Genomic DNA, 27,764 nt, shown 5'->3' with positions numbered 1-27,764 from the left:
TTTTTTTTTTTTTTTTTTTTTTTGCAGTACGCGGGCCTCTCACTGTTGTGGCCTCTCCCGTTGTGGAGCACAGGCTCTGGACGCGCAGGCTCAGCGGCCATGGCTCACGGGCCCAGCCGCTCCGCGGCACGTGGGATCTTCCCGGACCAGAGCACGAACTCGCGTCCCCTGCATCGGCAGGCGGACTCTCAACCACTGCGCCACCAAGAAAGCCCCTGATATGATCATTTGAGAGGATGTTTCAGAAACAGGAAAGTAACATCCAAGGGAAACAGTTAAGAAATTGAAGGTGTACCTTCAAGAGCAGGATCTGGGCTGGGAAAGTGAAAGCAGTTCCTGTTTTTTTTTATGAGCTTTTTAGAACTAAGTACTTGACTTTTTAAACTTTAAACTATACACCCATCACTGAGCTTAAAATAAAAATTAGCTTTCAAAAGTTGGCTTCTAGAGTTTTTCAGAAACTTAATGGAAAGGTAAAAACAGTCGATTTTATACAAATTAAACCAAAAAATGAGATTTAATCACTCGAATTTTTAAGTAAACGTTTAATAAAATGAAAAAAATATTTGAAATGTTTCTCTGTACAGTTTTTCGTTTTTTTTAAGAAGAAAACTCTAAATTGCAACCCATTATTGGTTAATACACCAACTTTTTTTTTTTTTTCAATGAGACAGCAAATACCAGAGGACATCACACGTAGTAAAAGGAGACTGTGTTTCCTAAGACTCACTTCAGTTCTACACATTGTGTCCTGGGTTGCAATATAAAATATGTGTCTTATTGGGGGTTCCAATCAAAATATGCTTGCAAGCCACTGCTTTAACATATGGACGTTTTCTGGCTCAGCTGAGGAAAGATGCTGGTCAGGGTTGAATTATTTTTTTTAGAGAAAAAAAAAAAAGACACTGAGAAAAAGGATAAAAATGTGGACATGGCAAACGAACTCCATATTCAAAAGGATAAAAATGTGGACATGGCAAACGAGCTCACAAAATGGTTTCGTTCAGCAGCTTTTCTGTTCAAGGCTGAATGCTCGAGGTCAAACAGGCCTTCCCAGGAATCTGCACCCCTGTGCCTACCTGGTGGATCTGGAAGACAGAGACCAGGGCCGCGTGCAGGTAATCGTGCTGGGGCTGCTTGGTGTAGAAAATCTGGATCGGGTGCTGCCGGCCCTCCAGGTAGAGGACGGGGGCTCCGCTGAAATACTGGGAGAACAGGTCCACGTCCATCGTGGCCGACATCACAATCACCTGTGTGCGAGACAGGGGCGGAGGATGGGGACAAGCTTGGACCAGCCTTTTTGTGCCCCTGCTGAGCCCTGAAGGCTGCCGAGGAGGCCCGCGCCCCCCCATGCCCACTGCCCTGGGTCCCTCAGCAGCACAGGCTGCACCTACTTTGAGAGGCAGCTTCCCCAGCTCCTTTCGCCTCTTCTGGGCAGCTTTCACCACCCCAAAGAGCACATCCGTGTGGATAGTCCGTTCATGGGCTTCATCCAAAATGACGCAGCTGTACTTCCGAAGCAGGGAGTCTGAAATGGCCTCGCGCAGAAGCATGCCATCCGTCAGGAACTTGATCTTGGTGTCCTCCGAGGTGACATCGTCGAAGCGCACCGTGTAGCCAACCTGTGTGGAGAGATCACTCATTCACTCAGCAAACGTGTGTTCAGCACCCAGTGTATCCAGCACAGTGCCAGGCACTGGTGCTATCGCAGCGAACAGGACCAACTCCGACCCTGCCCTGCTCCCAAGGCAATGGACACACGCCTTCAACTGCAATGATGATAAACACTACAAAGAATTTAAAACTAGCCTCCTCCTCCCAGCTACTTCATAGTTTCAAGTGAAGCTATGTACACATATGAAAAGATGTCCAAGACGTTTTTAAGTCAAATGGGTAGACACCCACACAAACACGAATAAATCTGGCTTATATACAGTTCTGGGACTCATTCTCAATACCCACCTATATACTAGAAAAATGCTTACAAGTTTGTAGAAAGAAATGTAGATAAAAGACTTAGCAGATGTTACCGAAGCCTTGAAAGTGCTCAGGAAGGGCTTCCCTGGTGGCGCAGTGGTTGAGAGTCCACCTGCCGATGCAGGTGACACGGGTTAGTGCCCCGGTCCGGGAAGATCCCACATGCCGTGGAGCGGCTGGACTCGTGAGCCATGGCCGTTGAGCCTGCGTGTCCGGAGCCTGTGCTCCGCAACGGGAGAGGCCACAACAGTGAGAGGCCCGCGTACCGCAAAAAAAAAAAAGTGCTCAGGAAAAAAACAGCTAATTTATCCAAGTTGCCAACAGATTTTGAAAGCAAAGCAAGTGAGACTGACAGACCCTCTGATCTCTTAGGAACTGGTAAAGAACTCTGAGAGAGGCTGAAACAATTGTGGCAAGAAAGAAGCTTGAGATGTATAAGTAGTCTTGTTCAGAAAAATAAAAGTCAGAGGGCCGGGAGTGGGGGTTAGGGGACCAAGAACTGTCAGTAAAGAAGGAAGTTAGGTACCAGCTTCCCAAGTTCGGTTCTCTTCTCGTCTGAGACTCTGGTAGCCAGAGAGATAGCAGCCACTCGACGAGGCTGGGTCACGGCAATGATGGCCTGGCGGCCAATCCCCCCTTCATACAGGTACTGAGGGATCTGCGTTGTCTTCCCAGAGCCGGTTTCCCCTAGGAAAGAAAAAAGTCTCATTTAAATGCAAATTGACGTGCCCCAGAGACCACGAGCCACAACTACTGAGCCTGCACGCCACAACTACTGACACCCCCGCGCCTACAGCCCGTGCTCCGCAACAAGAGAAGCCACCGCAATGAGAAGCCCAAGCACCTCAAGGAAGACCCAATGCAGCCTAAAAAAAAAAAATGGTCCACATCAAAATTTTAAAAAAATGCAAACTGAAACATACTTCACAAAACAGATCAAAGTCAGAAGAAAAAGATAAGAAAATACTCTAAGCTGATAAAGCCACGGGAAAATGTGTACCCACATGTACTGCCAGCAGAGTGTTAATTGGGATTGTTTCTTGGAGGGCCACATTATACTAGGAAAATCTTTAAAATGTTGTACCCTCTGACCCACAATTCCACTTGCAGGAACTGATTCTAAGGAAATAAAAATGTGTATAAAAATACAGCTTCAAAAGAGTTTTAGTCAGCTTTGCTCATGACACCCAAAAATTAGAAACAACATAAGTGGTCAGCAACAGTAACCAGTATAGTAAGAACATACAATGGAATACAAACGTTATATAAAAATGTCCTACTTTTCAAAGGGATAAACGAGATGTAAATGCACTGCCATGAAGAGAGACATCTGCTCTACACTGCAGCCACAGCTAACTCCTCACCATTCCCCAGCCAGCCGCCTCCTTTCAAACCCTCTGCCTTTGCCCACACTATTATGAAATATCTGCCCCCACGCTGCCTGCGTGACAAACTGTACATGCGTTAAACCTCAAACTCTCCCCCCAGGGGCTGCGCCGCCTCCTCTGTGTTCCTTAGAGCCTTGTTCATGTCGTCCATCACTGATCACCCTACACTGTGTGAAAGCATTTAAACGTTTCTGTCCCCCTCCAATATCAGAGGCCCCTGGGGGGCAGAGATGGCCTGTCCGTCTCTTCCATGTACTTGAGCATCTGCATACAGTAAGCACCCAACCTTATTTCCTACCCTCCTGTGTTCCCTTCCCAGTGCCCAGTCACAACAAAGAACTGTAAACCTGTGCATCCCTTCCCCCACAGCTACCAGTACCCCTCCCTGACCTCACAGAGTCCTACAGTCCCGTGGTTCTTCCATTTTCTCCCCTCTGACTGCTCATCCTTCCTGACCCAGACACAAATCACGGACGAAGAATTTGATTATTCTACACTCCTCCTGCTGAGTTCATCAGGCAAAACCCAAACCGGGATCAATGTCTCCCTGTCCATCTTTTTTGCTCCTACACCAAGAAACTGAGCGTTGCTATAGTAAACTAACCCAACTGTGCTGACACTGACCTGAGTTTGCCGTGGGGCTAAATGCACCTGAGCACCAGCACCACCGCTGATCCTTGTTCTTGTTTCTGCAGCCCTTCTTTTGTCCCCGTCCTCCCCAAGGACCCTGTAACGCCCATCCTCATCAGAGCTCCCGTGCCTACTTCATAGGAAAGTGAAGTCCTCAAAGGTGATCTCCCGCCACTTCCCCCTGCAAGCTTTTCTGCAGTCACCCCCATTCTTACCTCCTTTCTCCAGCCCCCCAGCCTCTTGGATATCCATCCTCCTCTTGGATATCCAGGCCCGCTCTGCATCTAGCCCTTGTTGCCAAGGGCCCCCGTTCCCCATGCCCTCTGTCTCTGCTCTATTAGTGCCCGCTTTGCGTCTTCAACCTCCTTCTCTACTGAGTTCTTCCCCTGAACCTATGAATATCTGGAAGTTCCTCTAGGTCCGCCTCCTTTTTGTCAAAACAGAAGCCTGCTCCCACTGCCTTCATGCCCTCACCTCCTACCTACTCCTCGGCCCAGTGACAAATCAGCTCCCAGAGCTCTGCCGAAACAGCGCTCAACTCGATCCCCAATTGATACCTCGCATCCAATCCAGTGGGCACTTTTTGGGTCCCCATTTTCATTGTTGCATCTGTTCACTCCCTTCCTCTTACAACTCTGTTCCTTAGGTTATCAGCTCTCCTGGATCTCCTTCACCTCTTTGGAGGCTCATCCTCTCGGTCCTTCAGGAGCTCCTCTTACTTAAACGTTGGGGATCAAAGCCCCTTGTAACTGGTCCCCGGCCCTCAACTCTGCTTCGTAATTCGTGCACCAGAAACTGCTACTTCCGTCAGACCGGACCGTCTCTCGCCTCCACTTTGTCTCTTATGCTGCAGGCTCTCTCCTCTGCGTCCAACGCCTCCCTCCCCGACTGGCTCAGATCCACTCTTCCAAGCTCCCAAAGTTCCCGCTGCGTCCCTCTACCCTTCCGCACAGAAGGCGAGTCTTTGCCGAAGGCGCGAGTCACTCGCACCGGCTGTGAGCACCTCCAGAACGGGCTTGTCTGACTCCTCCGAGGCCCCTCTCCTGGCCCCGAACAGAAAAGGCAGTCAGGTTTGTTGTAGAAACGAGTGAAAGACGGGGAGAAACACCTAAGAAAAGCTGTTCTCGCGGAGCTCGAATCGGGAGAGAGGAAGGACGCGCCGGCGCGGTCACTCACCGAGGAGGACGGCGCTGTCGAGGTTTCGGAGCTGGGCCAACAGCTGCCCCCGCGCCTGGAAGATGGGCAGACTCCGGCGCTGCAGCTCCACGGCCTCACGGTAGGGGCTGACCGAGGGCTGGGCCAGGGGTGGCTGCTGCCTCCGGCCACCTCCGCCGCCGCCGCCGCCGCCCGCGGTCAGCAGCATCACCATTCGCCGCCCGTGAGGGCAGGACCCGGCGCGCCTCAAAGGCCCGGCGCCCGGCCGGAATCTCTTGCCCGGCGGGAAGCCCGCCTCCTCGGGCATGTCGGGAGGGCAACACGACTGGAGGCGCGAAAGCGGGCAGCTCCTGCCGCTCCCGGGAGCCGACAGCTAGCGCGCGCCGCCCCTTCCCGCCACGTGCTGGTGGCTCCCGGCGACGCCGCTGATATCACCGCCACCCGCAGCCTTTAGAAAGGGGACTCCAACTCCCAGCATGCCCTGGCAGCGTGATCAGGATTTCATTTCCCGAGGGCGGGGAGAGCAGGGTCCGAGGTACAACCGGAAAAAGGTCCGGAGCGACAACAGTGAAGGACTGGGTGTACGGTTCCGTGGGTCCTTAACTTTGGCTAACAACCATGGTTTTCTTGTCCTGCTAACAGTATTTCCTTCCAGTAAACACGCGTTTCCCTTTCTCTGCCACAATAATAGTCGCTCTTCAAGGAAAGTATTTCATTTTTTAAAATTAATGAGGTGCACACAAATATTGGTTATTTAATCCTCCAAATAACTGATGTTATATAGTAGATACTGATATCATCCCCAATTTACAGATGAAGAAACTGAGCCTCTGAGATGAGTCATTCAGATGTCACAAAATCTGAATGTTGAGAAGGATACTGGTGATCATCTTGTGTCACAGAAAAAGAAAGATATATATTCTATGACAATCATACATTCTCCTCAGAAAGTTGCTATCCCAAAGGACATGGTCTGCTCCTGTAATACAAGCAGGGAAAGAGGGAGTCTGATGGAACTAAAATTGTCTTTTATCCTTCCTTTCCCAAAATATTCGTGCCAGACTCTCAAGTTCTTTTCGGGGCTCCCAGCCCCATCATACACACGCCAATCAATGAAAAGATTCAGAACTCCAGCAGGAAAGTAGGATATTAGTTCCTCCTTCCCCTCCTAAATTCAAAGCTCTTAGAGAATTTGCTAATTCGCCACAGAAAGACCAGCAAGCAGCTGTTTGCTCTGCATACAGGAAAAGTGATTTCCAGAGAATTCATCATAAGCTTCAACCCATGTGAAGGACATCAGGCATCTTCTGTAGTTCATTTCCATGAGACTTGCCCTATTCATGAACCTATTAAAAATCCTCCTTCCCCTTTCCTCCAGGTCAGAGGTAATTTTTCTCCAGTTGCTGGTAGTATAGAGACCAGGGTTTACTGAAAATGTGCATGTTGAACTAATAGCAGATACGTATTTAAGAATAACTGACAAAATTTTACTTCCTTCTAAGTATTAATTTAGAAAGTCAACCCAAAATTAAATGGAAACAACTGTTTTAGTCTTTTCAGGCTGCTATGATACCACAGACTGACTGGCTTATCAACAACAGAAAGTTATTGCTTACAGTTCTGGAGGTGCCAGCATGGTTACTTTCTGGCGAGGGCCCTCTTCCTGGTTCATAGCTGCTGCCTTCTTGCTGCGTCCTCACATGATGGAAGGGGCTAGGAATCTCTCTGGAGCTATTTTATAAGGCACTAATCCCATTCATGAGGCTTCCACTTCATGACTTAAGCACCTCCCAAAGGCGTCACTTCCTAAATACCATCACATCAGGCATTGGGATTTCAGCATGAATTTTGGGGGGACACAGACATTCAGACCATAGCAATATGTTAGCTCTCAAATTACGGATTCTGAGTATGTAAAAGACAGACCTCAGTCCTTCTTCCCAGTGTGCTTTCCAGAGTAACCTATTGGAGGGGACATAGGCTCCAAATGATTACAAGAGTACCAGGTAGGTAATATAAATGAGTGAAATAATCTCTTGATAGAGCAAGTGCCCTGTCTCTAGAAACAGCCACTAGTTATCTCTCGGCAGCAGGTGCCACGCAGGCCTGGTATTGCCAGATCTTCCGGTTTTTTGCTTTTTCAAGAAGAGCCCCAAATGAAGATTTTCATGTGAAATCTGTCAATTTAAAACACTGGCTCAAAAAACAAAAACCCCCACAAAAACCATGGTGCAGGCAAAAGTAACCACATGCATAGGTAATTCATTCATAATCTCTAGCCTAATGACCTAACTATTCCGCAGCTTCAAAGCTAAGTGGAACAAAGAATTGAAAAATAAAATCCTGTATTGGCATTAAGCAGTGTTACACACATTGCCCCCTCCCCCCAATCCCTCATATTAGTAGTCTGAAATCTGCTGTCCCTCCAAAAGGAGTCTCTTGTGGTTAAGTGGCTTTCATATGCAGATGGTCATAAGCTAATAGCTATTCAAGAAATATCTGGGCTCTTCTTCTAAAAGGTGAATTGTCAGACACATCTCATTCTTAACTGCTCTGCAAGGGTCCGTGGGTTTAACTATCTGTTCTTACCATGACCATACCAGCTGGTGGTCATCGTTGTTGGCTGGCTGGTCGGACCAGCAAACCCCTGCCGTTGATCATGTTGTTTTGCTCCATCCCACTTTGAGACAGTCATAAGCTTCAGCAACTAGGTACAAGCTTGCATGCACATACACTAATCCCTCTATAATTAAAAATACCAGATAATAGTTTGCTGATCAATAAACAAAGTATTTATTCAGCACCCATGTGCCAAGCACTATGCTAGGCACTGTGGTGGATACAAAAATTTAAGACATGGTTCCTGCTCTTAAGGAGCTTTTACATTCTCATGAAGGAGACAAGACTCATTTACATGTACCAGCTAAGAACAATACAGTAATTTGGTGTAAGAGTATGTTGTACAGACTCAAAGTGTCATAGGGATTCAAAGAACACAGGCAATGAAATAGGCCCTAGAGTCAAGGTATCTTGAGGAGCCAGGAATGGGGCAAGGCCTTGAAGAACTGAAGAGAATTAAGTTGAGGTCCCTGTTAGGTAGAAGTGGGAGTAACGTGCAGAGGAAGACAACGTATGCATTTGATATGGGGGCTTACTAAGAAGTTACTGTGCATTTCTGAGCAGAGAAGTGACTTGATTATACAAAGTTCAACAAATTTAATGCAAACGTGTAAAATATATAAGTAGCTTAGGGGACAGCCTACAGAACACTGAAAACAACGGCAGTATCATGACTCGCAACACAGAGTTACCTGTCAAAGGAAAACACAGCCACAATATAAAATGCAGGCTGTGAAGGACAGATGGCAATTCTAGGAAGCCCTTTACCCAACAAGCCAATAGCGCCAATATTTCCTAATTTCATAGGCCCCACAGACAGAGTGAGGGTTTCGTTACCAAGAATCCAGGACTTGGGTGGTCTCTGCTTAGAGACTACACAAGAGGTATGAAAGATACTAGGACATACAACAGTGACACAGAGAAAGAACAAGTGGAAGAGAGAAACAAAGAGAAATCCATAGTGGAAAAAAACAGCAAAATGTATGAAGTGTTATCTCCTATGGAGATGCAATTTGCATGTCCTTTTTTTTTTTTAATGAACATATACTGTATTTCTACAACAAAAAAGCTATGCCTTAGGTGTGCTTTTCAGCATTACTGGTGGAATTCAGGAATCTTTTAAATTCTATGTATGTCAGGAAAATTGGTCACAAGATTCCATGTATCAAATCTCGCTTTTCAGTTGACTTGCATTAAGAAAAAGAAGTGTGTTCTGGAAGAACCAAGATTGAGAGGTAAACTGGGGAAGAAGTGAGGACTTTTCCTTACGTCCAGGTGAGCCAAAGTATCCGGATGTGCAACACCGGACCAGGGATGGTGGTAGTGGGACTGGCCACTCAAATTAAGAGGTCAGTGCTTGGAATGCCAACTGCATAGGACACAATGTAGTAGCACAGCATGGCATCCTGCCACTAGGAATTTTCATCTCATAAAATCGGAGAGACCAAAATCCCATAACTGACTGCGTTTAGGCCATAAACTCAAAATGTTTCCTGTCTTACCCAGTCATCAGTATGTTTAGACATTCCCTACTTAAATGAACACTCAGTGAACAGATTTTAGAATTAAAATTTCACCGCAGATATTCCATGAATTGGATAACTCAAAGTTAACTAAGGGAGAACAAATTTAACTAAAGAAACCTATTTCTAGCCCCAAAACAATGAAAAACAAAACAAAACCAACCTTCTAATTAAAAGCTTTCTTGAACAAAGACAAGACAAAATTTAAGAATCCCATAAGGACTATACATTCTAAGATTGGCATTTAAAGATTTTTTTTAAAGCCACTTAGGAAAAATAGCAGTCCCATTAACCCACGTTCCATAAAATTGCAACAATCAAAGTTACTGACTAGCAGCATGTAAAGTACTTATATTAAATTCCATTACTTATGTATATTCCATTTAAAGACATTAAAATACTTTACACTTCGCAAATTATCTGCAAATTCCCATTTAAGATGTTTATTATGTTTAATATAAACCTCATATTCATCCTTCTGAGGGACATCTCACACTCTAGAAAGCAACCACTTAGCCAAGCTGGAAATAGCTGGGAAATGTTCCCGGGCCTACATGCCATTTATTAGAATGATTTGAATTAATCTCTTTCCTGGGGGCATTCATTCTATTTCTCCCGGTTCTCTGAATTACTTAGGCAGTGTGATAGTCAACCTGCTGAGCCCCCAGGAAGTGAACATCTTGGGTAAGTACTTATTGAACCACTGGCTTTAAGTGCCAACTTCTGTGGACCTGTCTGGTTTCTACCTGGTTGGGAAGGTAAACCCGGTACTTGTCTCTGAAAGCTTCTTGGCTTTTCACGAAGCAAATGATAAATGTTCACCAGCCAAAGACCCAGGAGAAATGTATCCCTGCCTAACTGGTACCCGCTCATCTCAAGTTAGAGTCAACATTCTAACCTGTCTCCCAGGTGTAAAGAAGATCTTTCTGTTGTTTTCTAAAAATGTGGCCATGACCTGCCTTTCCCTGGATATTTCCGAGCAGAGAAATGCAGAGTAAATAAACGAGACGGTACGTTAGCTTCGCGCCTACCTGACTCTCTACAACAGAGCTCCTGCTGCTACTTGATCCACCCTACCCTTCTTTTCCACCACGCTGACAACTTGAAGTTTTGTAAAACCCAAACGGAGAACAAACTATCTGGACAACAGAAACAAATCTTCCCACTGGAGCTGGCATTCTGGGTTAGTAAGTTGTGTACACAGCCATGGTGTCTCAGCCGTGTATTTCCAATCTTGAAATGAAATCCAGCCGAAAGCCATGAAGACACAGGACGAGCGGGCACGTAAACTGCTCTGAGTGCAGACCTATGCAGGAGAGCTAGAAGACATGGTGATAATTTAAAAGATCACACACAAAAGCTTTAATTCAGTGAGAGAGAGAGAGCGAGATGGAATTCAGTTTTATTTTGTCCTCTCTGAAACTTCCATTTACACCATGGCCTCGTCTATCAAAGAGGAGGAGGAAGAGGAAGAACTCTGCCCGTCACCACAGAACTCAAGTTCTCAGGTACTTGCTCCTTAGAGGCAGCAGGGTATTTGTTTCTCCAGTTGTTTGGCTCCAAGAGATTACACTTTCAGTACCAGTGTAGTGAGGAACCACTGGCAAACTGCTGGAAATGTCTTCTGGATTAATCAGTGTGTCATTTCATAAAGTGCTTCTGGAGTCAAAATCTTGTCAAGCTGTCAAAAGTGTCCATACTTTTGCAACACAAAGGATAAAAGAATCCCAATGGGTATGTCACTGAGTCCTTCCCAGCTGGGTCTCGTTATTGGCACTGCCACTTTAGCCACCGAGGCGCTGGCCCTCACCCCAGGCAAAGCCTCCTGGCCGCTCTTCAGGTAGTGGATTGTAATTTGGATCTTCATCTGGTGTATCAAAAATAGCCTTCCTAAAAGACAGCCAACGGATATAATTTAGTCCCAGAGTCATCTTAGGTCCTCGATACTACTCCAAGATCAAAAAGATCCCATGGGGTTTCCACCAATGGACAAGCAGTACGTCTGCCTACCAGTGAAATAGTTACCATATTTTGAAGGGATTCATAATTATTTCACATTTACATTAACTTTTACCTCCTTTACTAATTTTTACTACAAAAGCAATACGTGTAATTGTAGCGAAAACAGGAAATATATACGAGCAAAACATCCTAAATCACCAGAGGTATTGACACTTTCAATATTCCTCCAGAACTTTTATATATGTAATTTTACAAAAGTTAGACACTACTTCTGTTTTGTAACCTTTCCCTAAATCTATCATGAATGTCTCCCCACAACCAAGGTATCACCCAACATCCACTGATAGATGAATAGGCAAACAAAATGGTATATACATACAATGGAATATTATTCAGTCTTAAAAAGAAAGGAAATTCTGACACATGCTACAACATGGATGAACCTTGAAGACACTGTGCTAAGTGTCTTCACTGTGCTAAGTGAAATCAGCCAGTCAGAAAAGGACAAGTACTGTACGTTTCCAATTATATGAGATACCTAGAGTTGTCAAATTCATGGAGATAGAAAGTAGAATGGTGGTTGTCAAGGACTCGGGGGAAAGAAGGAATGGGGAGTTAATGTTTAATGGACACAGAGTTTCACTTTTGTAATATGAAGAGTTCTATAGATGGAAGGTGTTGATAGAAGCACAAGGTGAATGTACTTAATGCGACCGAACAGTACACTCAAAATGTATAAGATGACAAATTTTATGTATACTTTATTGTAATTAAACTTTAAAAAAAACCTACGAAGTTATTCCAAGAAAAATCACACGGAGCATAAGAAGGGATAGCAAATGTCCAAAAGACTTTTAAAATACTACTATACGGTCATTCAAAATTTCCTTAAAGAATTAACCATTAAAGAAGCATCCTCTATCTGCATTCATGTTTTTAATTGTACTTGCCCACAGCTGATGAAATTAGATTATCTGAAAACTCCTGTTTTATACTGGGGTCAGAAAAAGCGTCTATATTTCAATATGAGCTCCTTTAATTCTTACAAATTAACAATAAACAGGCACTAAAAGAAAAATAAAGAGCTGAACAAGCAATTCAAAAAGGAAATCCAAATGGTTAAAAAACATGAAAATGTTTGCTCTCACAAGAATTAAAGGAAAGCATGTTAAAAACTGAGCCCCCGCCCATCTACTTCCCAAACATTAGGTAGGGCAGAACAAAGCAGGTGTCCATGCGGGGAGGATGGGGGTGGGGAGGGGTGGAGCCATGGTGGCCCAGAGCAAGATGGGGGTTAGGGGAGCAGCCTTGCATTGGGAGTCAAGAGCCCAACTGGGGCATGCACACATGGAGCTGGCCTGCTGCAGGGTGTCAAGAGCCTGAGTAGGGTAAGGAGGGCACCCCCATAAGAGGGCAGCCTGACACAGGGAGTCTGAGGCAGAGCAGGGTGAGCAAGGCATCCATATGGAACAGGGGGACACAGTGATGAGAGACTGGCTACATATGGGGGTATTAATTAAATAAGTAAAAACATTAATGATAACAGGAATCGGGTTTCTCACTGTCAGTGAGAATGGGGAAATATGGAAAGGGGTGGATTGTCATAAAATAGACTACTACTCAGCAAAAAAGGGAACAAATTACTGTTACAAGAAAAACAATGTGAGTTTCAAAAACATGATGTTGAATGAAAGAGCCCTTATACAAAGGAGTATATACATACTATATGATTCCACTCATGAAGCTGCAGAACATGCAAAACTAATCTGTGGAGCGACAAAAGCAGCATAGTGATTGTTTCTTGGGGGAAGGGGGCAGGGTTGACAGGAAAGGGGCTTGAGAGAACTTTCTGGGTAACGGTAATTTTCTCTTGATAGGAGTTTGGGTTACATAGGTATGTGCGTTTATGAAAACCCGTTAGTCGAAACCCTTGCGATTTGTGTATTTTGTTGTATATAAACAAAGAACTCTAGTTAGGGACTTCCCTGGTGGCACAGTGGTTAAGACTCCGCACTCCCAAAGCAAGCAGCCCGGGTTTGATCCTTGGTCAGGGAACTAGATCCCACATGCATGCTACGACTAAGAGTTCGCATGCCACAACTAAGGAGCCCGCCAGCTGCAACTAAGACCTGGTGCAACCAAATAAATAAATAAATTTAAAAAAAGAATTCTAGTTAGTGATATAGATTCTAAAATATTTAGAGAATTAAGTATACTGGAATGGAAAGATGGATGGAGGGATAGATAGATGTACAAAAAGCAAGAATAGTAAACTGTTAATTGTAGAATCTATGTGGTAGGTAAATGTGACTGTATAATTTTTTCCACTTTTCTGTAAGTCTGGAAATTTTCATAATAAAATATTGGAGGAAAAATATAGAAAGGAAAAAAAAAAGAATGAATCACATGGAGTTGTACCAGAACTGCAAGTATCCGCATAAACCCATGTTTAAAAAAACACATAGATCTGAAAACATACATGTATATACACTCATATGCATATGTATATAATTCCCTTGCTCTGTTCACTGAGAGGACTTGGGAGTAGTAATACTCCAAAAGCAATAAGCACATCTGCCGCCCAGACCTTGGCCTCTAAATACCATTCTCTACTAAAAAGGAACCAGGCCTCCTTAAAGAAATAGCTGATTCTACAACTGGGTCAAGAAGAGCACAAGATGAGCCTGGGATATCTTGCTAGGCCAGAAAGTAATAAATCGGTTTTAAAAAAAAAAAAAAAGATGGGAGCACATTGAAAAGTACTTCAAAGCCAGTTTAAGGAGGTTCCCCTTGGCCAAATCTGGGACAATATAAGCATCAAAATAAACAACAATAATAAGGGATTATAATTCATGAATAAAACATGAAACCATGGATTCTTGCAGATATAAATGAATTGAAATTCGATAAGAAAAAGGATGTTTACGTAGTCTCAAAGTACCTCCCCGCAAAACACTTAATTACAAAGGGGAAAAAAAGTAACTTTGGCAGTGGAGAAGCCCTGCAGATACCTTAATCAAGTAATCAAAGTGATTACCACTACTTTGGCAAATTCAACCAATTGAAATCCTGTGCCAATAGGCTGCAATCAGAAGAACGCAGTATCACTTCTCTGATATTCCTGCCACAGATGCAAAACCTGAACCTAAATGTGAGGGAACATCAGACAAACCCAAATTGAGAGACATTCTACAAAATGGGGTTATAATCTTCAAAAACATCAATGTCACAAAAGACAAGGTAAAGCTGAGGAGCTGCTCCACACTGAAAGGGACTAAAGGGACATGGTAACGAAGCGAAACACCTGAATCTGAACTGCATTCTTCTGCTATAAAGAATATTCTGAGGACAACTGCCAAAAGTGGAATTGGGTCTGAGAATTAATGTTTATTTCCAGATTTTGACTATGTAAAAGACTGTCCTTGTTTACAGAAAGTGCACATTAAAGGGGGTCATGGGGCTCTCCCACATTTGATGAAGATGTGGGGAAATGGACACATACGTTGCTGGTGGAAATGTAAACCTGAATATCCATTCTGCATGGCGGTTTGGCAAGAAACTGAACAGCTATTCTACTTGTAGGAATTTATCCTTTGAAAATAATCATGGATGTGCGCAAAGGATGTGCTGCTACACATGCTATATGGATGTGTAGCTACAGGAATGTTCACCACTCCAATCATGGAAGGAAGAGCAAGAAGGATGTCAGTGTCCATCGCTAGGCACTCGTAAATCGTGCTCCATTCATATCGGGGGTATCATGCAGCTGTTACAATTCTGTCGGACATTTATGATGGAAAAATGATTATGATATATTACATTAGAAAGAAGCTTATGAAATAGCATTTTTTAAAGAGTACACAGACAGTAAAAGGCTCATGAATACACATTAAAACGTTAACAGTGGTAGCCACTGTTATATCTAAATGCTGGGATTATGGAGGATTTTACTTTCTTGATTTTGCTTATTCTACAATCAACATTTAATAATAAAAACTCACATTTTATTCCTCAAGTGAACCCTTTTTAATGCAGTACGTCCCAAGGACACAAAATTCTGGCATAGAAGGAGGTCCTATAGATCAAAGCTCTACCCTCAGGAAACTGACATGTGAAAAAGCAGAAGGGACTTGCTTAAAATCACATGGCTGGTTGGCAGAACAAACAGCCTGTACCTGGTTTCCAGCCCAAAGCTATTTCCACTCTACTTCACTGCTTATCTCTATCACCTGTTTGGAAGACCAGACATTCCACCTCTAGAAACCTCCCTCTAGTCAGTTTTGCCCATTTCGCCACTTCACCTCTCTAAACTCAGACAGCATCCTTCATGAAACCAACAGGCTCCTCCCCGGGACAGGAGGTGCTGGTGGTCAGCTGGGACAGCAATTACCACATCACCCTCAGGACACCCTGAGCCTCCCGCCACAACTCTGGCATGGTCTGCTCCTGCCCAAGCCAACTGCTCCTCAACGGCAGCCCGACTACTCAATCGCCAAATATTCACTGGCCTGAACGATGTGTGCTGGGAGCCCCGGTTTACCTGCAAGGAACATGTAACCCGGTGCTGAATACTCACAGAATAGATGGTGTTTTCAAAATCCTTATTCCACCAGGTTGATTGGGAAATACATCTTCCAAGAAAAAATATATGTGTCCAACTGCAATACCTAGAGTCAACCAGAAATAAAGGATGAGGGAGAGGATTAGAAATTTGATGGCAGGAGGCTCTACCAACAAAAATTTCTTCTCTTTGGGAAGAAATGTCAATATACTTATTAACATCTTGAAAACGAATATTGTAGTCTTTGAGCATATAATAATCCTATAAGAGCTGTATATGAAGGCCAGGCAGGATTAACATGAAAAATAGTGACAAATTAAGTTTGCAAGTAAAATAATAGAAAAAGTAGTGCTAAGAATCTTACCCAAGAGGTCCACAATGATTGAGTTCCCCAACAACAAGGAAAAGCCCATGAGCACCCAGGGTAGAAAGGGGGCCTGGAAATTGAGAAGGCCGAAGAAGTTCATGCGGACATACGGGTTCCTTCGGCTCCACACGTAGACAAGCATTATTGTAAAGGCCTGGCCCAAGAAAACTAAGCTCACAAACAAACCAAAAAGCTAGCGGTTGGCATTAAGGAAAACAGCAACATTAAGTATAATAGGGAAGACTGGGCAAGGGAACTAAGGATTGTGTTCCAACACACATTTGAATTAGGAAAGGCGAGCAGTAGTTACATCTTTAGGAAAAAAAAAAAAAGCCTGAAAATAATTACCCAGAGCCATCAGGCAAAAACCTGCTTAGGCGACATCATCTGAAGTGTTGCTAATTCAAATTAATATTCTGCTTTCATGAAGTTCTTGCCTCTTTGGAGTATGTGTTAATTCCTTGGTCAGTGATCACCATGAGGACCTTTACAAACGTGAATCAAGCCAGCTGGAGCAAAACCATCTTGTCAGACAGGGCTACATTCAAGTCTGGTACTCAGTTGACAATTCTTTTTTCAAAAAAGTAATTTATTTAACTAATAAGAAACTACTGTATAGCACAGGGAACTCTACTCAATGCTCTGTGGTGACCTAAAAAATGGGAAGGAAATCCAAAAAAGAGGGGCTATATGTATATGTATAGCTGATTCACTTTGCTGTACAGCAGAAACTAACACAACATTGTAAAGCAACTATACTCCAATAAAAATTTAAAAAAAAGTTTTGATGTTGACCAAATAAACGTCTTACCAACTTAGCTTAAAAGTAAAGTACACCCACCAACAAGAATACATCTAAGATACTTAATAGTAACCCACCTGGGTTAACAGTTCCTCTGACTCGCTCACAGTAGGAAAGCATCCTGTCCAACCTCTAGGCTTAGAAAAGCTGCCACATAAAGTACGCTGTAAAATAAATAGGAGCCTGAAGCTAATATCTGGGGGGTCTACTTTTATCTGTTCATTCCGAGTATCTAGTGAATTTTGGGAGACAGATGAAAAGCTTTAGGAAGAGAGAGGGAGTTCTTTAGTATTTTCCTGTATTTGTTCTATTTGTCGAAGGATACAGTCATTAAGAATCCACCAAAAAGGAACATAAATACAAAGTCTGCTGTCCGACCTCGGAAAGAGCCTTCTTCTAGCATTCGACAGTAACGATATCTTAAGTTCCAAGTTAAGAAAATGTTAAGCACACAAATATGAAGAAAGTAAATTTTTTTTTTTTTTAATTTTTTTTGTGGTACGCGGGCCTCTCACTGTTGTGGCCTCTCCCGTTGCGGAGCACAGGCTCCGGACACGCAGGCTCAGCGGCCATGGCTCACGGGCCCAGCCGCTCCGTGGCATGTGGGATCTTCCCGGACCAGGGCACGAACCCGTGTCCCCTGCATCGGCAGGCAGACTCTCAACCACTGCGCCACCAGGGAAGCCCAAGAAAGTAAAATTTAATGTACCACTTAAGTACACTTGGACTCCACTTTATGTGTAAGAAGTCAGCCTTTGTTCCTATTAGAATATTTATGAGTGGTAGTATGGTTGCCTCTCTTTTACCAGCCATTTTAGGCAAGGTGAAGAGAAGACCGGCTCCATGTTTTACAAAAACTGTTCCTGACTGGGGAACTAAGCCAGACACCACATAAACATGCTTCCCGTGACCGACTACACCTTTTGAAATTTGTCCTGTCTTTCCCATGTTCAGCCACACCATAATCTACACCATCCTTGCTTTTTCACAACCTAATTTGGAGGAAATCCCCATCAAGAAGCTTCATGTAAAAATCTGCCTTTTCAGGCCAGGGAGTTAAGCATTGCTGTACCTCAGTCAATAAGGAGGCATTACAATGAAAAAATTTAATTATTAGAAACTTACCAGAATGATACACCATACAGAAGACACAGGAATCCATCCTAGGGCAGGAATCCTGTCACCCCTAAAAGGCCCTTTGTCTACTGCAGATGAGCTGAGCTGTAACTCCCCTCTTAATCCAGAGGGTCGGGGTGCAGGAGAAATGCCCTGCTCAATGGCCCCAATTACCATCTGATCAGAGCACAACTCTTCCTCTCTTTCAACAAACTGGAACATGGCGAGCCCAGGAGACACGGCACTGTCTTTCCAACCAGTGGAACTAGCAACCAAGATCCAAGGAGATCTCAAGTTCTCCATCCCCCATGAACCCACTCCCAGGTTGTGTTTTATCACTTGGGGCCCGCCAGTGTTATTTTGTAAGTACGCCTCAATTAAATCACTTCTGCTCTCCTTTGATCAGATCTGTAAGTGGCTTATGGGCAGAAATGTAAACATTTTACGGTTAAATACCTCCCATTTGAATAAACAGTGACCTATAAACACCCTCAAAACATTACTAACTGACCAACTATTCTGTGTATCACTGAGCCAGTAGCCAGAAGTTACAGCTAAGATGGTAACAAAAATAACAGGATTAGTAGTTTCAAACAATATTGTATTTCCTAAGTAAACCTAAAGTTTTTATGCTAACCCCACTTAGTAAAGGATACAGAAAAATCATGTTAAATAAAAAATTGAATCCAACTGGCCCAAAAAATAAGAAATTGGTGATTAGCCTCCATATCTGTTAAAAGAAAAACATCAAGAGAAAGATAGATTAAGTAAAATATACCAGAAAACATTTTTATATTAAGATGAAGGAGATATCCTATGACTACAAGGGTTGGAAGGCCATGAATAGGTGATACTATGTCTGAACTCAAAAGTGAGGCACACAATCTGACACTGAATTTTTGTGCTGCTTCAGTGAAAGATGTCACTTGCCCCAGGAATTTCTAAGGATAGTAGGACAGAAAACTTGAAATTGTGATTCTTTTTTTTTTTTAAACCCATACTATATGGTCAGGCAAATTATGGGAAAAGTTTGATGGAAAGACTAGATTAATTTGCAGAATAGTGCTTTCATATATGTAGTATCACAATCTAATGAATAGTCTCAAGATATGAAAGGAAGATTGCTGGATCTAATATCAATTGCTAAGAAATGTTTCTATATCAGTTGTCAGAAACATCCAGAGTGAAGAGTAACTCTACAACAAATACTCAAGTTCTAGTCTGAACAAAGAGCCAACTCCCTGTAAGTGAAGACCTAATACTTTAACAATTAGAGTCTAATTGGTAGATACACAGACGCTCATTTTCAAACCCTGATATACTCTTACCCACCCAAACCATCCACACCTGCAATAAAAACAACTACTCACAATGACAGAACACTTAACATTTAAAGTGTTTTAAAATATTCTGTTCTCTCATGTGATCTTAATTATCCTGTGAGATGAGCAGGTTGGCACTACCATCCCCATTTCACATATGAGGAAAGTAAGAGACCTGGATGATTTTAAAATGGCCTGCCCAAGGACACACAGTTTGTATAGGGAGACTGAACTCAAACGGAGAAATCCTAATTCCAACTGCAGATACTGGTGTCAAGAGTTTAACCTCAGGGGATTCCTTGGTGGTCCAGTGGTTAAGACTCCATGCTTCTACTGTAGAGGATGCAGGTTTGATTCCCTAGTTGGGGAACTAAGATCCCGCATGCCACATGGCTGGCCAAAACCCCCCCCCCCCAAAAAACAAAAAAACAAGAGTTTAACCCCAGGCAAAATCAAATCTCGTTTGTTTGGATGGAGCTATAGCTCCCAGCAAAGGCCATGTGAGTAGAGGAGGAAGAATGCAGTTATAAGGGCCCACAGGTCTGCTTTATGCATCATTTAATTCTTAAGAATTGGTAACTTTTTTTTTTTTTTTTTTTTTTTTGCGGTACACGGGCCTCTCACTGTTGTGGCCTCTCCCGTTGCGGAGCACAGGCTCCGGACGCGCAGGCTCAGCGGCCATGGCTCACGGGCCCAGCCGCTCCGCGGCATGTGGGATCTTCCTGGACCAGGGCACGAACCCGTGTCCCCTGCATCGGCAGGCGGACTCTCAACCACTGTGCCACCAGGGAAGCCCCAAGAACTTGTAACTATTAAAGTTGAAACAATTCAGGATTGTTTACTACATACTAACTGCATCCAGGATTTTAGAGTCCTCAACCTAGTGAGGAGACAAGCATATAAATAAGTGCAAGTATGAGATGAGAGATATAAAAAAAGTATTTACAGATACCCTAAGGACACAAGGGAGGATGAATCTGAGAAGGCTACACAAAAGCTGCATCTTGAAAGACAAGCTGGAGTTCAGTGGGTATACAGTGAATGAAACACATTTGGGACAGAGGCAACAGCAGGTATAGAGACAGAATTACTGGTTTGGGGGTCTCTCTCTTACTCCAACTATAGCCTATATGATCATTCTAGAACAGGAAAACACATCTCTCTTTTAGCACTCAAATTACTGGAAAGGACCATCTCTCACTGTAATCTAATACACTGCCATGTTGTCTTCGAAGTCAGTCTTCTGGAGTTCTGTTAGGATGATGTGATCCCTGGAAGATGGATCAGAACACTAACTGAACTGAGTTTCTGAACAGGACCATAGCAGTAACACCAAGGTGGCAGGTGTGGTACATGGTGGTGAGTGCACAAAATAAGGGCATCCTGTGAGACTCTCCCTGGACAGCCAGCTGATCAGTCTCCTCTCAATCTGTAACATTAACTTTGAACCAGTGATTCCTAAATACAGGAACTGGACACATCAAATCAAAACCATGCAGGGAACTTTAAAAATAAAATACAGATTCTTAATTCCTACACTTGGCGATTCTGATTTGGTACATGATGAGGAGCTTGAAAGTCTCTTAAAAGTTCCAGGCTGCAAGAATCACTGCTTTGTACCCCGTCCCCCCACCTCCATAAGCCTTATAATCAAGTATTCCCACTGAATTCTTTGAGACAGTATATGACAGGATTGGCTACTAAAATGTAAGAAAAACAAGTTCAAAAACTGAGGCATTAATGGCGGTTGTGATTGACCACTTACTTGAAAGTGTTTAAAGATTAATTCGGGATTGAAGTACAACTGAAAAGGTGTGATCAATTCCAACTGCTGAAATAGAAAAAGAATTTCTTCAAGCAAGTCAATCAAGAAACAAAATATCATCATTTACAACAAAAGATTAATAGGGCCAGCAATTTCCCACTCTCAGTCACTTAGACTGAATCATTTAAGGCTTTCTTCTTAGGCTGGAGGAAAAGGATGGTAAAGAATTGTGTAGAATTGATACAATTCTTTGTATTCCCCAATACCTAACACAAAGTAAAAGTCTGTTTGATGTTTCAATAGTTAAGGGTAATGTGAAGGTATGGAAGGCAGGTGGTGATATCTTCGATACAGGGCAAGTAAGAGCAGCTGCTACGAATCTGTCCAACACATGTGCACCACCTGAAACAACTGTGTGAAGCAACAGAATTCACTCAAAAGAACCAAGACTCAATACCCTGCCACCGTGAGGGCTGGGTGCTTCCAGCCAACCTTTATTACAGACTCTCTGTATTTCAAGACTTTTCCGCTCGACAACTTCCAGCTTTCTATCCTCAATATCTACGTTTCTCCAGTAAGCGGACCCTCCTTCCACTAGTCACCACATTATCATCTGGCCACCGCAGGAGTTCTCAGACACGTTTACTGGGTGGGCGGCTCCCACCCAAGCCCTGACTTGGTACAGATCCTGCCTTTATTTCTCAAAAACTGACCCTCAGTCCTGATCCCCCAGCCCTCTTGGAGCAGCACTCCTTTCCAGGGTCACCGGGTAAGCACTCACGGGGCCACTCCGAACCCCAAAGTGAACCCTGTACGCCTCCACCCACCCTTGAGACCAACCCCTCTGAGCTTCCCGGAGGCCCAAACCCCAGTTTCCCGAGGACCCGGTTACATCCAGCACGGATAATGAGAAGCTGGCGCTGCAGCTGCTCACCACAGCGGCGGTGGTGAGGACGCAGGCGGTGGTGTAGGCGCGGCTGACCGGTGGGATCTGCAGGTACTCCAACCGGAGGCTCTGGTACGCCATTTTCCCCGCCGCCGCCGGCCCCCCCCCCCCCGCACTTCCCCTTCCGCCAGTCTGTCCCAGAGGCGGGGCGGGATCAGGGCGGGATCAGGGCGGGGCCCACCCCTTTACGCTGCTGCCCAATCAGCGCTGCTCAGTTGGTCAGCCACCAATCGCTAGAGCCCGAATGAAAGCACACCCGCCAATCACGAGTTGTGTCTCCGCGGCGGCCCAGCCTCGCTTCTCCACCCACCTACGTCGCGGGAAAGAGGGTGAGTACCGCTTCCTTCCGCCAATCCCCGCAGGCCACAGCTAGCTTTCCCGCTCGCCCCCTTTCCGTCAGCAATATAGGTTGCCCCCGGACAGCCAGCCAATCAGGAGCGCGGTAGCATCTTGCCCTCGCTCTAAGGCAGCTAGCGGTCGGAATTTGAGGGAGTTAGCGGTGCCCCCTATCTCTGGCAGCAGGCGGTGGTTTAAAGAAGGTGGCGGGAAGCCGGTGTTTGGTCGAATTCGTCACTCTCATGGTCGCTTGGGTAAGTGTCACGGGGCTGCATTTTCTCTGAAGAGGAGCGAGAAGGGGTGGCACTGGCTGAGGCCTCATCGCCGGGCGCTGGAGCGGCCCGATGGAGCAAAGTCTCCGGTGGCCGCGAACCTCCACCCTTAAGGTTCCGGCATGCAGCGGGGGCGCGGGGCCTGCCGGGAGCCAGTGCTCAGGCCGGAAGTGGTTCCTACTCCGTGGTTTTTGGAGCTCCCGCTGCTCTACTTGCTGAGGTATCCTGGGCACCTCCCGCGTTTCACCTGTAAATATCTATTGAAACCGTACTCATCCTGCCCTCAGGAAATCTAAGGCTTGCGGAGAAGATAGGCCCGTGATAATAATATCCTAAAGTAGGAGTTGGCCAGTGCCCGAAGAGAGGTCCTGATGGGAATTCAGAGGAGGGGGTGGGTCCGCAGGGAAGTGTATTTAAACTGACCCTTGGAAGATATTTGGCCAGGCATCTTCTCTTGAGGGAAAGACATCACAGGGAAAGGCCATAGCTTGGTTTGGTTGGAACAAAGAGTAGTCAGATTATGGCAGGCAAAGTTAAGAATATTATACTTTATTCCGTGGGTTATAAGGAAGCACTAAAGGTTGTTGGAACAGGGAGTGGCCTCGTCTGGTAGTATATAAGGAAGGAATTAAGTAAAATGCTGGAGAGAGTGGTTTTTAAAAAGGATATGAATGGGTAATTTACAGAAGGAGAAACCTTAAGAGTTAATACATTTCAAGTGGTGCTCAACTTTACTGGCAGTTGGAGAAACGCACATTAAAATACTTTTACCTGCACCCCACACATCACCCTCACAGTCTATTGATAAAACAGTGCTGAGTGTTTTGCCTACCCTGGTAAGCAAAACACCTTGACAGAGCTTTGGCAATGTCTTGTAGGGATGACAGGCAAGATTGGAGTTTTTTGAGAATCGCAAATTTGGTTTAAGGTGGATTTTTCAATTTGGAGGCTTGATTAGGATTGGGTAGAGCTCATGAAAAGCAGTCCAGCATTGGGAGAAACAGCTGAGGCAAGGGTTTCAGAGAATCTTGCTGTACAGATTGTTGGTGCTTAGCATTTCAGAGTCGATCAGTCTTTCTGGGGGCTCATAATGAACAATCAAGCTGTTTGGACAATGAAACTATTACTCAGGTCTCCTAGAATAGTAGAGTCATGCTAATGTAAACAGTAAGCTATTTGGGGAGGCAAGGAGACTGTCGATAGTTGCAGTCCTCTGTGTCCAGCCTGTGTGGGGGTTAGATGGTTTTGGTTTTCAAAAAGCAACACTGTAAAACAATTTTACAAGATTGGCAAAAATAAGAATTTTGAGTAATATCAAGTGAAGGCAAAGACATGAGAAAGAAATTCTCATATACTGCAAATGGGAGGGTAAACCAGCTTAGCTGTACTCCCACCCCTAGCGTTCTGGAGAACATTTTAATGGTATTTAGTGAAATTATGTATGAGTAAACTCTGTGGCCCAGCAACTATGAACAGTGGACACATGAAGTACGGTATACGCATATGGTAAAATTAATGGAATACTTCGGTTAGAACCAATGAAGTGGGGCTTCCCTGGAGGCGCAGTGGTTAAGAATCCACCTGCCAATGCAAGGGACACAGGTTCAATCCCTGGTGTGGGAAGATCCCACATGCCGCAGAGCAGCTAAGCCCGTGCGCCACAACTACTGAGCCTGCGCTCTAGAGCCTGTGAGCCACAACTACTGAAGCCCACGCGCCTAGAGCCCGAGCTCCACAACAAGAGAAGCCACTTCAGTGAGAAACCCATGCACGTCAACGAAGAGTAGGCCCTGCTTGCTGCAACTAGAGAAAGCCGCGCACGCAGCAGTGAAGACCCAGTGCAACCAAAAATAAAAAAAGAACCAATGAAGTAAAATAACAATGAAGTGTAATAACATGAAGTGATTGCAAACATAATGTAAAGCGAACCACACATAAAGAAGACTGTATTTTTCAAGACTATACAGTTGACCCTTGAACAACGTGGGGATTAGGGGTGCCAATCCACCCAGCAGTCAAAAATCCTTGTGTAATTTAGAGTTGGCTCTCCATATATGCAGTTCTACATTCACAGTTTCAAGCAACTGTGGGTTATGTAGTACTTTAGTATTTACTACTGAAAAATATCCACGTATAACTGGACCTGGGCAGTTCAAACCCATGTTGTTCAAAGGTCAACTGTATGTCTAAAACCTGTTAAAGATGAATTAAAATTAAAGATGAACTGAAAAGGCATACATTAAAACACTGGAGTAGGTTCCTATGGGCGATGAAAGAAAATAAGAGAGGACCTAGCATGGACCAAATATAGAGTGCTATGAAATAGGAAGTATTATCACTTCAATTATGCATATGTGAGGTCCTTAAAAAGGAGGACAGGGTGGTTAGTAAAGGTCAGATGATGAAGGTCCTTGTAAGCCATGAGAAAGAGTTTGAAATTGATCCTGAAGGCATAGGGTAGTGTTGAAATTAAAATCCTGTTAATCCACAGAATCCTCTCCACAAGATATAGAAGAGAAAGCAGTTTTATTACTGAATAAGCATATCTGGATTACAATGCATTATAGGTAATCTGTGAATGAGATGACAAAGACAGAAAGAAATTCTACCCTATTTTATACAGCTAAACCATTACAACCATTCTATTTTTAGCCATTACATAAATTCTCAAGATTAACAGCATCTTGTCCCATAGAAAGATTTGACTGCACCACTTGCTGCAAATTATTTCATAAGGTTCATCCTAAATTCACCTGGTAATTGAGGTAGCCATTTTTTTTAGCTAATTACTTTGCAGGAATAATGAAACTATCAATACTTTTATTTCTATGACAAGTATATGGTTACAGCTCAGAAAAAGGTCCCTAGGTTAAACACCCACATTGACAGGGAGATAGGAGTGCTATTTTCCTAGATGTTTACATTTGAAAGGAATGTCTCCCAGACCCTTGAGAAAACATCAGGCTTGCTCAGCTTCTAATGGGATATTTTTCAGATGGCAAGGTTGGAAGGACAGGGGAGTTGAGGACCTTGGCAAGGGAGCCGTTGAAGTGATGGATCATGGAGCTTAAAATGGAGAGAGGAAGAAGTGAGGTGGGAGAGACTGAGCGCTAGAAAAAGAAGATCAGAGGGCTGAAAGTCTTGACGATTAAGGTATAATACGAATATGCGAATGAGCGTTGGAAGACCAGCATATGAGGTTGTGGTCAAAAAGTAGGAGCAGCTAGGGAAAGAAGTTACAAATATCAATCGCCATGTGGCTAAAAGAGTGGAGATGAAGATCATCGAAACTCAAGGAACTGAGTCTCTAGGGCATTGGTAAGATCATCCATGTAAACTTGAAAGTTGTCTGGGATGATAGGATTCCGAAGGCTGATCCATAGGCCAGAAGCCTCAGTAACTGAGAGGTGAGGGAAATGGACAATGAGGAGGAAGAGGGAGGTTACAGGCTGATGGAAAAAGCCTCAGCGAGGCGGCGTTTGTATCCTGCTGCGGATGAGTGAGGCTGGAAGTAGCATCAGGTATCAAGGAACATAAACTTCATATTTTTTTGTCTGCTTCTTTGTTTTGTTTTTGTTTGCTTTGCTATCTGTAATGTCATTTGTTACTTTCATCAGATGATTTTTTTGAACACAAGTGAAATTTTTTCTTATTACATTTGCAGATTTTTCACATTCAAAATAAACAAAGCAAAATAAGCCAAGATGTCTGTTGATCCGATGACCTATGAGGCCCAGTTCTTTGGCTTCACACCGCAAACTTGCATGCTTAGGATCTACATTGCATTTCAAGACTACCTATTTGAAGTGATGCAGGCTGTTGAACAGGTTATTCTGAAGAAGCTGGATGGCATCCCAGACTGTGCGATTAGCCCAGTCCAGATTCGTAAGTGCACGGAAAAGTTTCTTTGCTTCATGAAAGGACGTTTTGATAACCTTTTTGGCAAAATGGAGCAGCTGTTTTTACAGTTGATCTTGCGTATTCCCCCAAACGTCTTGCTTCCGGAAGATAAACCTCAGCAGACGCATCCTTATAGTGAGGAAGAATTCCAGCTTCTCCAAAAAGAAATTGAACAGTTACAGGAGAAGTATAAGACTGAATTATGCACTAAGCAGGCCCTTCTTGCAGAATTAGAAGAGCAAAAAATTGTTCAGGCCAAACTCAAACAGACGTTGTCTTTGTTTGATGAGCTTGAAAATGTTGGCAGAGAGCACGGGACTAGTGATTTTAGGGAGAGCTTGCTGTTCCTGGTTCAGAACTCCAGAAAACTACACAATATTATAGACAATGTGGAAAAGGAAGGCAAAAGACTGAAAATATCTTAATGTCTAAATAATAAAAGGAGTTTGTCAGAAGGTGGAATGATAAGGAGTTTATATCAATGACCATTCTGATCCCAGTGAACTGTGTACTTTGGGGGTGTCTTCTTTGTTCACTCTTTCCTGTATTCCACGGCCTCCTCTTTTTTGGTCCACTCTCCTGAAGCATCTATGCACTACCTTGAACTAATCTTTGAAGCATCTGTGCTTAGCTGCCTCTAATGGGTGGCAAGGGATTCTTGGTTCAATAACGACTCATTTGGGGGCATGACTGAAGAAGTAAAGCTTTCCCTGGCCATTTAAAGATATTTGTAAAAGTTGTACCTGGGTCATCAGTCCTCTGTAACCTTGATCCTTTTGCCTTACTCTTTGGATGAGACCAAATGAGAAAAAGGTTAAGTGGACATCTTTTTTTTTTATTATTATTGTTATTTTTTTGTGTGGTACGTGGGCCTCTCACAGCTGTGGCCTCTCCCGTTGCGGAGCACAGGCTCTGGACGCGCAGGCTCAGCGGCCATGGCTCACGGGCCCAGCCGCTCCGCGGCATGTGGGATCTTCCGGGACCGGGGCACGAACCTGTGTCCCCTGCATCGGCAGGCGGACTCTCAACCACTGCGCCACCAGGGAAGCCTGGACATCATCTTTATTAACCAGCCACTGCACTGTGGGACAGCCAACACAGACTGCTTGTTTTTGCCCAGTAA

At 44.1% G+C, this 27,764-nt stretch overlaps 3 protein-coding genes across 6 annotated transcripts in view; 1 reads left to right on the top strand and 2 right to left on the bottom strand.

The window, feature by feature from the left end:
- The window catches only part of DHX33 (DEAH-box helicase 33), a 24,554-nt gene extending 18,907 nt beyond the window's left edge, over positions 1-5,647 (bottom strand). The window contains exons 1-4 of one of the 2 annotated variants that reach the window (XM_027130798.1): positions 5,172-5,647; positions 2,504-2,664; positions 1,395-1,622; positions 1,080-1,250 (exon numbers count right to left, since the gene is read on the bottom strand). In XM_027130798.1, the coding sequence (XP_026986599.1) occupies positions 1,080-1,250; positions 1,395-1,622; positions 2,504-2,664; positions 5,172-5,457 (846 nt within the window). In that variant the 5' untranslated portion in view covers positions 5,458-5,647. The other variant, XM_027130800.1, reaches the window with a different exon arrangement.
- A 2,277-nt stretch (positions 5,648-7,924) lies between these two features.
- Positions 7,925-22,497, bottom strand: DERL2 (derlin 2). 3 transcript variants are annotated; one of them, XM_027130807.1, is made up of 7 exons: positions 22,122-22,497; positions 21,188-21,253; positions 18,757-18,830; positions 17,310-17,403; positions 16,180-16,375; positions 15,831-15,921; positions 7,925-11,182 (listed from the first exon to the last, which is right to left on the bottom strand). In XM_027130807.1, exons 1-7 carry the CDS (start codon positions 22,212-22,214, stop codon positions 11,077-11,079), a joined length of 720 nt encoding a protein of 239 aa, XP_026986608.1. In that variant the 5' UTR covers positions 22,215-22,497; the 3' UTR covers positions 7,925-11,076. The 3 variants fall into 3 exon arrangements, with proteins under 3 accessions (XP_026986608.1, XP_026986609.1, XP_026986611.1); XM_027130808.1 differs by having other exon boundaries at positions 21,188-21,250; positions 22,122-22,229; XM_027130810.1 differs by lacking the exon at positions 16,180-16,375 and adding an exon at positions 17,062-17,148 and having other exon boundaries at positions 11,066-11,182; positions 22,122-22,253.
- Positions 22,498-22,528: 31 nt separating this feature from the next.
- MIS12 (MIS12 kinetochore complex component) lies at positions 22,529-27,561 on the top strand. Its single transcript, XM_027130811.1, has 2 exons — positions 22,529-22,723; positions 26,406-27,561. The coding sequence occupies exon 2, from the start codon at positions 26,446-26,448 to the stop codon at positions 27,064-27,066; it is 621 nt and encodes a 206-aa protein (XP_026986612.1). The 5' UTR covers positions 22,529-22,723; positions 26,406-26,445; the 3' UTR covers positions 27,067-27,561.
- The last annotated feature ends 203 nt before the right edge of the window (positions 27,562-27,764 follow it).

The sequence above is a fragment of the Aethalodelphis obliquidens genome, unplaced genomic scaffold (genome assembly GCF_003676395.1).
Source record: "Aethalodelphis obliquidens isolate GAN/ISIS:26980383/991018 unplaced genomic scaffold, ASM367639v1 scaffold38, whole genome shotgun sequence".
In the NCBI taxonomy this organism is placed as follows: Eukaryota; Metazoa; Chordata; class Mammalia; order Artiodactyla; family Delphinidae; genus Aethalodelphis; species Aethalodelphis obliquidens.
Note: the sequence above shows the minus strand (reverse complement) of the source record. Positions and strands in the feature narration are given on the sequence as shown.